The following is a 12,698-nucleotide window of genomic DNA, read 5'->3' as shown; positions in this document are numbered from 1 at the left end:
TTATTGTTCCACCAAAACCTAAACATTGTCGAGAGGATGGTCACAAAGCACTTGTACTTGCTATATCCATGAGCTACCTTACTATCTCACTAGGTGTTTAGTTCGACTATGAAGTCTAAGGTATGATGCTTTTCTTGTTTTATTAAGTTGTGTGAGCTTTTCTTTGTGGTAGACCAGTGGTTGGTTGATTTATTGGTCATTGCTTCTCATCTATGTACTGTGTTTTGATTATGTAGTAAAAAAGAGATTTTGAACTTTTGATCTCTTGATAATGGCATCTCTTTGAGTCATGCTCATTTTGGCACACACATTAATAATTTTAAATACAATTTTGAATGAGATTGTCAAAATGGGTTTAGGTTAACGATAATGGACATGTTCTTTCTCTTAAAAGGTTGAAAGTTTAATTTTTCACCCGATAAAATATTAAATTTAAATGAGATTTATTTTCGTTTCAAAATTAGACGCGTTATGTTTTCAAACTCTTTTTTTAGAAAGTTGTGGAACTTTCGATTTAATTTAAAATCGAGAATAAAATCAAAGATGACAAATCAAACATATGAGATATATAATATGCGTTAACGATTAAAAAAAAAAACCGAAAAGAGGGTTGAGAAACCCATCTCTTTTGAAAACAACAAAAATACTAGCCTTTCGATTAACACGAATCATCATAGATGAAAGGTAAGGTACAAAGGAGTTTCCCCTTTGGCCGATTTCCATTCCCTTTCCTTCTTCCCTCAGCCTTCGACAATCGCCACCGTCATCTCCGTTCTCCCATTCTTCCTCCTCTTGATCTTCTCATCTTTCTCATCTCAACGTTTGCTGCTTTTCTCCCTCACCGTCGATCTCCCTCCACTCCGTCGATCTCCTTCACGGTGTCTCTCTAATTCTACTTCATCTATCTCCTTCACGGCGTTCTCTCATCCACTCATTCCATTTCGAGTGCCAGTAAGTCCAAACTCCGAAGGTAAGTCTTCACTCTTTCGTCTCTCTCGTCTCCCTCACCTTCTTGCTCTGTTTTGTTTTGTTTTGTTTTTTTGTATTAATCTCAGATCTCTGATTTCTGATTTCTCGCGTTCAGGGCCTCAGGTTTAGCTATTCTTCAGTGTAAGGTATGTAAAATTGTAAATTCATTGTAAAAGAAGTTTATGTGTTGGTCGCTGTTTTACGTGTTTATGTGTTTTTCTCTCACACTCGAATGTTTTGTCATGTGTTGGTAGATAAATTTAAGTATTTAAAATTATGAAAAGAAAAAAGAAAACAATAACCCGGTAACCCAACCCAACCTAACCTGAATTTGTAGTTGTCCAAAGATTCAAACATACCATAAACTTGGAGTTGAGCTATACAATGTGATGCAATTGATAAGGTCTACGTAAATGTTAAATTCTCTATCTAAATTACCTTCTTTTGAAACCCAAATCCCAGTCTTGGTGCTTATTACAAATGTTTCAGGGAACTCTATGGCAATAGGAGCTACGCCTCCAATCCAAAAGTACAATTCAATGTTTAGGCTTAGTTTGATAACCGTGTGATTTTTAGGCTTGTTTGATAGCTATTGAATATACAACTTTATATATTTCTTAGATATTATGAAAGGAATACCAAAGGTATTATTTTTTCATGACGAGACACAATTTGAGTATTGAGGAGTATTGATAAATGTCCTCCTTGATCTTTTAATGTGTTAGTGTTAAGGATATAATATCTTACTTATCCACCATCTTACGATGGTAATGATATATATTGTCTACATTTATTATAAGTTATTATGGCCTTACTTTTGGTTTTACTGTTGGGAAAAACCCCACTTCTATCGTAGGAATAAACAAAAAAAAAAAGGGAGAAATTAAAAGAAAGTAATAAAAAATAGGAAACAGAAGAATTTATGTGGAAAACACCAAAACTGATGAAAAACCATGACTCACCAGAAAGAAGCCCATTATGTGAAAAAAATGTTACAATCACAAAAAGTTCTCTCCTCGATCCCAATTACAAAAACACTCTCTTAAAGCTTTTGGTACAAGTCATACCCTTTTCCCCATTCTCAAACTAGAGAATACAAAAAGTATAGAGACTGAAATTGGATATTTGAAAGTATAAGAACTAATATTGAACATTTAAAAATATGAGGACTAAAAGTGAACTAACCTCAAAGTATAGAGACTAAAATGATATTATAACAATTTTTTATCAAGCTTAATAAGATATGTGCATGTATATATTTGAATTTTTTATTTTTAGAATATATTCAAGTTGGTGGGAGAATATGGACTATTTTGTTCTTTTCACAATTTTAAATCTACAGGCATAAAACATGCGTATGCACACAAACACATCATTTGGGTGGATAGAAGAATTTCTTTCCACCCAACCACAATGACCATAAATATGAATACAATTTATAATGAATGATAAAGTAAAACTAAACCTAAATCATGTAGTCAAAAATAGAGAACCGGAAAGCTATATCTGAAAAGTTTAGGCAGTGGTTATTAAAATAAATTTAGAGCATATTTGGGAGTGATTTTGGAATGGTTAAAAGTACTTTTGTCATTTTTAAAATCATTATAAAATATGCTTTTAATTATTCAAAACCAGTTTTAATGATATGAAATTACATTTAATTAAATATTAAAATAATTTTGAGTGATTAAAGATGTGTTTTGAAGTGACTTTTGAACATGAAAAAGTGATTTTTAACAATTTCAAAATCACACCTAAACATGCACTTAAATTATCATTTAACTCTCATAGTTTCAATTTTCCTTTCTTTAAAAGTTTTATTGTATATTTTTTCTTTCTTTTTCTTTTTCTTTTTTTTTTTTTGAAAAGTTATCATATAGTTTTTATAGCATGGTTAGATCTCCCAAAGTTATGAAATATTTAGAATTTCCTAATGTGAACTGTTTTCATTAGTTGTGGCAGAGAGAAATTTAGGCAGATTTTTAGATTATAGTTTTATAAGCTGCATGGCAAAACCTACTCTTTTTTCTTGCACAATCTAAATTCTTTTTAATTTTCACCCAAAAATTCACTATACTTTCTATACTTTTACCAAGCTTAAATCCTAATAGATGGCGAATTGATATGACCAATAAAATAAATCTTTGATATATTTTATGCTAGAAAAACATAATTATAATTCATAGGTCAGCAATTGAGACATCTCACGCTACTTCGAAGAGGTTGTAAGTTGAATTGTCACCTTCATATTTGTGATGTAATGTTCTAAAAGGACGTATATCACCTTTGCATATTATATCAAACAAAACATATTGTTAGGTGTTGAAACCACCCGCATAACTCCACATTAGTGTGATATTGTCCACTTTGGTCGCTAGCTCTCATGATTTTGTTTTGAGAATTACCAAAAATGCATCACACTGATGGACATATTGTTACGCAATTCCCGCTTCTTTGTAAATTGGAGGATTTTAATGATCTTTTGATCTATTTTTAGAATATCTTATTATTATTATTATTATTTTGGGATGCTTTTAGGTTTTGTTTTTGATTGATTTGTTACTTTTTTTCTTCTTTAATCCTTTAAATTGATTTTTTCAGGATGTTCTTTTGATTCCTTATGATGTGCCAAATGGATTTGGGGAAACCGGAGAATTTGTTTCGCTAAAAACTGAGAAACTTGGGAGTTGCTTTCTGGATGGTTACACATTTTTGTGGTTTTGTTTTCGTGTGTGATTAAAAATTCAATGGGCAAAGCTAAGGACTGCAATTAGTGACATTCAAATATCTAAACAGATGGATAGCCCTTTGACTCGGAGCTCTACCCCTAATTCCTCACCTATCTCAAATCCTGGTTCAAATGATGAAATCCCGCGTGTTAAATTCCTGTGCAGCTTCTTGGGAAGTATAATGCCTCGCCCCCAAGATGGCAAGCTTCGGTATGTTGGGGGAGAGACGAGGATTGTGAGTGTTCAAAGGGATATTACATATGAGGAGTTGATGATTAAGATGAGGGAACTTTATGATGGGGCTGCAGTGTTGAAGTACCAGCAACCAGATGAGGATCCTGATGCTCTTGTGTCTGTTGTCAATGATGATGATGTGATTAACATGATGGAAGAGTATGATAAGGTGGGTTCTGGCGACGGGTTCACTAGGCTCAGGATATTCTTGTTTTCACATCCTGAACAAGATGGTTCTTTGCCCTTTGTGGATGGGGATGAGAGGGATACTGAGAGGCGATATGTAGATGCTCTTAATAATTCCAATGACATGAATGATTTTGTTAGACAACAACAGCAAAATTCCCCTGCAATTAGTGGCTTAGATGATATGCATGGGACTGAACATTTTTTGAATTCAATGAATATTGAAGGTAGTCTTCACACTCAGAGGAGTTGTGAGCCCTTGTCACAATATCACCTGCATCAGCTCACAATCCCTCATGTTGGGTCTGGTGGGCAACAACAATCTGCAACTCAAAGGTATGGTGAAATGGAAGCTCCATGGAGTCCTGCTTTCCTTTCACCCAGGCATCATGGTCCATATGATTCAAGACCGATGGGAGAATATCCATCTTCTCCATTTGCACGGTACCGTATGCCATTCCCAGATTTGCCAGATAAATATTTGGAAAGAATGCCTGAAGACTACGTCAGGCAGCAAATGAATCACCAACATATGTATGAACATCAACCACAATATAATGAGAATATTGTATGGCTGCCAAATGGAACAATTAGTGAAGAGTCAGGTTTCCCAGGTAATATATTACATGGACATGGTGTTCCAGATGGGAATAGTTCTTGTGAACATTGTCGGGCAAATTTTCATCGGTATCAAACACACATGGAGCAAGCTAATACATTAAATGGACTTCCGCTTGAATACTCTCAGAATAGGGAGGCCTTGATGCACAAGGCAGACACGAAGTTCCATCATGGTATTTTTCCAAATGAGCAGAATATTAATGATCATCGATCTGCTTATAATGAGACACCACCCCATGAGAAAGGATGGATTATGCAACACCATATGAGTGTGCGAGGGGATGACACGAGAACACATGTTTCTGGGGCTGGACGATTGAATGATCACTACATTGTGGATGGTTCTGGCTCAAATTTTCCACCTACACAAAGTAATATAACTGATGGCTACCATGCTTCCACGAATTTTCATGATGAGGTATTTCGTGATCAGGTTGTGCCTAGTGGGCAACATATGTGTGCCCCCCCTCCTGAAGATCGTGGTGTTGGTTATATACCTTATGGATATGGAGGAGAACCTCATTATCCTCCAATGGCACCAAGGCATATGCCTGGAAATGCCTCTTGGCGAAATGCTCAGAATCCATTGCACGTTGCCCCCCCTTATGAAGCATCTGTTTTCCTTCAACAAGGGAATGCGAGCATAAATCCAGGATATATCAAAGCCATGCAGGATGGTAGTCCACGAATTCATATCGGTATGGACCACCAAAATCCTTGGCATGAATCCTCACAAAAAAATTTGGGTGTTGAGGGAGCAACTGGTTTAGAGCATTTACCTGCACATGTTTTGAAGACTAACTCGGCCACGGGTGGCCATGACAATCAACACTTCACAAGTTTAGAACATATCCAACCACATCTAGATAAGATAAACCTTGTCGCTTCTCCTATGCCGAGGTCAGATTCATCTTCAGCATTTATTCATGAAAAAATGGTTGCACCTTTTCATCCTAGCCAAAATCCACAACCGAGGGCTGTTAGTGTGGTTAATGAAGCTATGATGATGGAAAGGAAAGTTGTGCATGGAGAAGGAAACGGACACATGATAAACGATATCGGGAAAGTTGATATCTCTGAAGGACACATTGTTTCTCATCCAGGGCAGAATAATACTGATGATACATGTTCTAAGGTTGCACCCCTTGAATCTTTAAATTCAACTTGCATGAACTCTGCAGTAGAAAATGGTGATGGTCTGAAACCTTCTGTAGAGACTCTTGAAAAGCCTAAACTATCTGTCAGCCGTCTGAGTTTCTTACCTGAGTTGATTGCATCTGTGAAAAGAGCCGCACTAGAAGTATCTGAAGAGGCAATGGTTGAAGAAACCGCTCAAAGGAAACCTGATTCAATGGGCAAAAAAGAGACGACAAATGAGCGACACTCCTCAGTTAGGACAAAGCAAATGAGCAATTTTCTGTCTTTTGACAATATTTCATTGTACTTGTTTATGTTTTTGTTGTTTCCTTTGCCATACAGAATGCCCATGGGGAACCTGAGTTGGAAACTGAGAGTGACAATCAAAGCTCCGGAATTGAGCCAACAAAAGCTGAAGAGGAAGCCATTTCAAGAGGATTACAAGTAAACTTACAATCATGCGTATTTTCTTTCACCTCATATATATCAATTTCTTGGAAGGCTCTTTGGCTATTGCTTGTGTTCATTATGACTTTGCTTATGCTTTTCAATCATGTGCTTTGATTCTTTATTCATTGTCATTGTTGTTCAGACAATTAAAAATGATGATCTGGAGGAGATTCGTGAACTAGGGTCTGGGACTTACGGTGCTGTTTATCATGGGAAATGGAGAGGTTCTGATGTTGCAATAAAGAGGATCAAAGCTAGCTGTTTTGCTGGACGGCCTTCGGAAAGGGAACGTTTGGTAGAATCTTGGTCTTAACGCTCTTCCTCCACTAGGCATTTGTGGTTCCATTGAATGAATGACTTGGTCCATGTCCTACTGTTTATGCTTGTTACTTGTTTGTGCTTCAACGTGTAGTTTGTGTAACCAAATATTGACCAGCTTTTTTATACCTCTTCCAGTATTTATTTGTTACTGAATCTGTTCATCGTTTTGGCGGAATACAACTAATTATTGATTTCTACTTCTTCCCTATAACAGATTGCAGATTTTTGGAAGGAAGCTTTGATATTAAGTTCTTTACACCATCCAAATGTTGTTTCCTTCTATGGTATTGTTCGCGATGGTCCTGATGGTTCCTTAGCAACCGTCACAGAATTCATGGTCAATGGATCATTGAAGCAGTTTTTGCACAAGAAGGACAGGTAAATTGTGGTGGGGTAGTTCTTATTTCATTTTCTTAAAGATCGTTTGCTCTTTTATTGAATATATTTCATGTTAAACTTTTCTCATTAGTGAGTCCTACTGGGATTTGTGATATGACATAAGTACTACATTTTTCATAGGACCATTGATCGTCGTAAGAGACTCATTATAGCTATGGATGCTGCATTTGGGATGGAATATTTGCATGGGAAGAATATTGTACATTTTGATTTGAAATGTGAAAACCTTTTAGTGAATATGAGGGACCCTCAGAGGCCTGTTTGCAAGGTATACCGAGCTCAATTTGTTTGTGAATATTTCTGTTTTGTAGCACCCTTTCTTCCTGATATTTCTGTTGGGACCTATAGGCTTGTTTAAATGCATTGTTGTTATTCTATTCTGTGTTTTTAACTTAGATGGTTAGCTTATCAAATTTATATTGTTTATGAAGCTAACGATTCAAAAAGTTTTTCTTTCAACTAAACAACTACAAATTTCCTCCCACCACAAAGTTAAAAAGATTAGGGGGAGATGGGGAACCGAAGGCAGGGAGTATTTTGTGTCTTGGGAAGGATCTGGATTCTAAGTTCACATGCTATGTGCATGATTTTTTAGATTGGCGATTTGGGATTGTCAAAGGTGAGACAACACACGTTAGTATCGGGAGGGGTTCGTGGAACTTTGCCCTGGATGGCACCGGAGCTTCTTAGTGGGAAAAGTAACATGGTGACAGAGAAGGTAGGGTCACTATTTTCTCAATCTTAACAATTTTGTTTTAGCTAGTTACATTCTTAAAACTTATCTGTAAACTGATCGGTTTTCATTGGAATACAGATTGATGTTTATTCATTTGGGATTGTTATGTGGGAACTACTCACAGGAGATGAACCATATTCAGATATGCATTGTGCTTCTATAATCGGTGAGCACTGAACTATGAGGGTAAAATTATGCTTTTTAGATAAGATATGGATTGTTTTTTATACTCGCTGGCAATTTGCAATGATTTCAAGAACTTTTTATTTAATAATGAAATCATATCTTAAGATTGTTGGTAAAACATATATGGTGGCTACTTCTTTATTTTTCATGTGGACAACATATATTAATTTTGAGAGGCAGAAAAAAAAAAGGCCTTCAAATTGTACAGCAACTATTTCCCAAAAGGTTTATGTTAATGTGAAAGGTATTCCCTTCTCTATTATTGATATTTAAAGGAAGAACAGCCCCTTGGGGGTTTCGATTGGAACGCTTTTGGGACTCTATTATTGAAAAATTCAAAGCTAAGCTTGGCAAATGGAAGCATACTCCTCCCTTAAAAGCTTTACTTAAGCTTGCAAACTATACCCTTAACAGCCTTCCAATTTAGAGCTTCTCGATTTTCAAGGCCTCAGTTATGGTGATCAAGCGAGTGTTTTTTTTTTGGAAGGGTGGCTCCTTTAGTTCAGGTGACACTTGGTTAAATGGAGCTGGACTTCTCTTCCCCTCCAGTATATGGGGGTTTGGGGGTTGGTTGCTTGCGGCAAAGGAACAATGCTTCACTATTGAAGTGGCTATGACGTTTCATCCATGAAAAAATTCTCTTTTGGAGAAGGGTGATTGATAGTATTTTACGGTTTTAACCCTCATGGTGGTTGGCCTTACCACCAAAGGGCGCCATCAAGGCTAGATCTTTCCCCACAAAAACACCTCAAATAATTGGTCAAGGGAAGAATTTGCAGCCTTCTGATGCCATAAGAAATCAATGGCGGAAGAGGCATCCCATCTACAACCTGAAATGGAGTAATGCCAATAAACGCATGAAATGTGGTATTATACCAATATTTCGCCCAACACAACCATTGGACCCACTGCTTAGGTTTTTTCCCACAAGAACACCTCAAATAATTATTGACACATTTACAACTTTCAATTGACATCGGTCTGAGAATGGTACATCGTGCTTTAGGGAGTTGTGTGCCTTGGTTTCAAAAAAGCTTTTTCCAAAAATAATTGAGGAAGACCTTGTCACGACCAGAAATTATGGAACCAGGAAAACCACAAAGTCAAACTACTTCCTTGCTCAAATGGTTCACGACTGCAAAAATGGTATTGTAGCCTTCGGATTGAGGCAACCTCTCAATAAAATCCATGGTAATATCATTCCAGATACGATCAGGAACAACAATGGGTTAAAGAAGACCCATTTGGGAACCATCTACGGTTTTATTACGTTGACAAATAACACACTCCTCCACAGAAGTATTAACAACTTTCATATCTTCACAATAAAGCTCCCTTGTTGATCGTCTATAGGTCCTAAGGAAGCTCAAATTCCCTTCACCAATTGACCATAGTACAAGTGCAAAATTGAGGGAACCAACTTGGACGATTTGACCTCCCTTTATACTTCAATCGTTCAGCGTGGTCCTATTGCCAAGAAAATTTAGACAACTCCTCACCCCACCCCCTTCAGACAACTCTTGGGATGATCTTGCACAGTTTTGGATCACGCTTCACTTCCTCTCACATCAGTCATGGCTGGAACACATTGATCTTAGGCTACATCACAAATAAATTAGCCAAATTGGCCTTAGGAGGTAAACAGGACAAGATATCAGCCTCACTCCGTACATTTTTTTTTTAATAATGAAAACTTTCGTTGAGGAAAAAAATGAAAGAAAGCATACAAGGGTGATGTTTTGAAAGCTTTTGGTTGGTCTCTAACAAGATTTACCTTTATCTTTGATATTTTGGCATCCCTTCTGGTGGGTCATCCTTTTGGTGGTACTAAACGGTTGATTTGGTTGGCCATTACTTGTGCCTTTTTTTGGAGACTCTGGTGTGAGCGCAATGGTCGTCCATTCAAGGACAATTTTTAATCTTTTGATAGAATTTTTGGTATAATTTTGTTTACCGCTTTTTATTGGTGCAAAGATAAGCACCCTTTTAATCATTTCATTTTATCTTATTTAGTCTCCAATTGGAATGTTTCTTGTAAATGCTTTTGGCTTATGAGGATTCCCCTATTTCTTTCATCAATGAAATTTTCTCATAAAAAAATGATTGGTATTGGAAACTTATCTGGGCAATGACATTATCCAATGCTCTATAGTCCACACAAAATCGCAACCTACCATTCTATTTCACCAGTAAAACCATGCTCGGAAAAGGATTTGTATAAGCTGAACGATCCCTTTTGTGAGCATTTCCTCTACCAATCGGTCATTTTTTGCCTTCTGAATCCGAGCATATTGATAAGGTCTGAAATTCCCTAGTTGAGTAGGGCAAAAAGATCAAATATGGTTTTGGCCCTAGTTTTGGACTTACTGTTCACTTTAATATTTGGACTTTTCAAAACGTCTCCTTGAATACATTGTTTCATGATCTTTTTAATTTTTAATTATAGTCTTCTATGTTTAGTTCCTACCAATCGAAAAAACCAGCTTTTATTATTGTTAAGTACTTGAGCACCTTGGAGAACCACATCCCAAAAGCCAGTTGTTGGGGTGGGAGAGCCAAGCCACTTAAGTACCACATTGGTCATCCCATTTCTAACCAGTATGGGACAAAGATAGCCAACACTACCTTGGTTCCTAACAATAGCCTATCTTTGGAAAGCCGACGTCCTGGCAGCTACTCCGGCGGTACTTCACTCGGTCACACCCGTTAGAACCTTCTGCCGGTTCCAGTCCGAAACATCAACAACTGACTCTGATACCATTTTATTAAGTACTTAAGCACCTTGGAGAACCACATCCCAAAAGCCAGCTATTTGGGTGGGAGAACCAAGCCACTTAAGTACCACCACATTGGTCATTCTAACCAATGTGGGACAAAGGCAGCCCCTACTACCTTGATTCCCAATAGAAAAGTGAGTATCAAAGCGGAGCCAACAAAAAGAACTTTTGAGACAGCCTAACAAAATTGTGCCCATAATTCTTTATGCACTCTACTGGCAAAATTTAGCACAATTTTAAAAATGTTTCATCAAAGTCAAATGGCAACAATTTGACATATTATCAAATGCACACTCAAACTTGGAAAAAATGAAAATCCAAAATTATCAAACAAATGAAAGGCTAATACTTATAGTCGGCCAAAGATCTTGTTCTACTGAATCTTCTCATTTCTTATTTTCAGGAGGAATTGTGAATAATTGTTTACGCCCTGAAATCCCGTCATGGTGCGACCCAGAATGGAAGGCATTAATGTCAAGCTGTTGGGACTCAGACCCCGCTAAGAGGCCATCATTTTCAGAAATCTCTCAGAAGCTAAGGAATATGGCAGCTGCAATGAATGTGAAATAGTTGTTAATCGTCAATACAACCCATCCACTATTCCATTCATAAGATAAGCCAAGAATTGGCAAAAGACACTTCAAAAAAAAAAATATGAAGCATAGTTTTTGCAACTTTTAAGGCCGCCTGCTGGTTCGTAAAGTGTAAGAAGGCTATTAGATGTGATGTCATTCTCTTGTGGAATCCTTTTCTCTAGCATATTACCTATAGAGTATGGTTATTATATGTGCTCTATAGAGACTATATCGCTGGGAGACTACAAGTACAGTTATGAAGGAGATCCATGTAGTCAATGGGAATGTACGCCTTCTCTTTCTCTTCTTTTTTATACCGCAAATATCCGAGCTTGTTTAATTTTCTCATACTTGCTGTTTCTACTTCCTTGGAGGGTTATGCGAGTTTCTCTAACATTTTCCCTGATTCCATTGCTCAGGATTTCACTTGGGTTCTGCCATTGGAAGCGTACGCTGTACGGTAATGATACAATACATATATATATGTTGGTTCTGCTATAATTTGCTGGAAGACCTGTTTTGCTAAAAATTTTCTGACTTCTGTACTGGGAGTACATGTGTAAATAGGAGAAGGGGGGGGTGCAAATTGGGAAGGTACACATCATCTTGGGGAAGGGAAAGATACTGCTGGAACAAGCCTAACAATGTACTTCCATATCTGAGATGAAACTGATTTAAATTTATTATACATATAAGTTTTCAGAAGAAAAGATGTTGGTTTGGGTGAGTTTGGTAGGGCCTCATTAGATTTGTTTGATTCAAAAGAGACTGATATTTCAAATGCTTGGTTGACTTTGTTATTTCCTTCTATTTCTTATAGTATGTACGTTTGCATAAAGGACAATGATATGCATTTAAATTCTCCAATGATTAACATCATCAACGTTTTCTTTTCAATGATTTGACTCAACATAATACCTAATATGTGCTCACGGTCTACCATCAAAGTCAATTTGTTTTGGCCCGATTGTCTTTCTACGCATATGTAAGATTGCTCGCCGAGTATTATCAAATATTGAATTAGAGTTGGTTTGATAATATTTTGTTCTTTTGGTGTTTGGACTCAATTTTGAGAAAACTTTTACTAAAGTGAGCATAGCTCAATAGTAATTGACATTGATATTTATTTCATTTTTTGATGGTGGAGGTTCAAATTTTTACACTCCACTCGTGTACCAAAAGAAACTACCCTAATTTTCTTGTGTTGTCAAAAAGGCTAAACTGGAAGGAAACAAGAACACAAACAAATGGGGGTGGGTGTGAAGGGTAAAGTTATGGGTTTGGTAGAAGGTAAAGGAAATTTGAAAAAGAAAAAAGAAAAAAAGAGGATTGTGAATGGATAATGACTTGAGGGAAGGGAAAATAGACATGTGAGCTC

At 36.8% G+C, this 12,698-nt stretch overlaps 1 protein-coding gene across 2 annotated transcripts; it reads left to right on the top strand.

Moving 5' to 3' along the window:
- Positions 1 to 600: 600 nt before the first annotated feature.
- LOC120079734 lies at positions 601 to 12,187 on the top strand. Of its 2 annotated transcripts, XM_039034083.1 has the most exons (11): positions 603 to 970; positions 1,085 to 1,115; positions 3,571 to 6,129; positions 6,219 to 6,320; positions 6,469 to 6,621; positions 6,862 to 7,025; positions 7,167 to 7,314; positions 7,642 to 7,764; positions 7,861 to 7,948; positions 11,149 to 11,606; positions 11,740 to 12,187. In XM_039034083.1, exons 3-10 carry the CDS (start codon positions 3,766 to 3,768, stop codon positions 11,313 to 11,315), a joined length of 3,309 nt encoding a protein of 1,102 aa, XP_038890011.1. In that variant the 5' UTR covers positions 603 to 970; positions 1,085 to 1,115; positions 3,571 to 3,765; the 3' UTR covers positions 11,316 to 11,606; positions 11,740 to 12,187. The 2 variants fall into 2 exon arrangements, with proteins under 2 accessions (XP_038890012.1, XP_038890011.1); XM_039034084.1 differs by lacking the exons at positions 7,642 to 7,764; positions 7,861 to 7,948; positions 11,149 to 11,606; positions 11,740 to 12,187 and adding an exon at positions 7,478 to 7,635 and having other exon boundaries at positions 601 to 970.
- The last annotated feature ends 511 nt before the right edge of the window (positions 12,188 to 12,698 follow it).

The sequence above is a fragment of the Benincasa hispida genome, chromosome 6 (assembly GCF_009727055.1).
Source record: "Benincasa hispida cultivar B227 chromosome 6, ASM972705v1, whole genome shotgun sequence".
Classification (NCBI taxonomy): Eukaryota; Viridiplantae; Streptophyta; class Magnoliopsida; order Cucurbitales; family Cucurbitaceae; genus Benincasa; species Benincasa hispida.
Note: the sequence above shows the minus strand (reverse complement) of the source record. Positions and strands in the feature narration are given on the sequence as shown.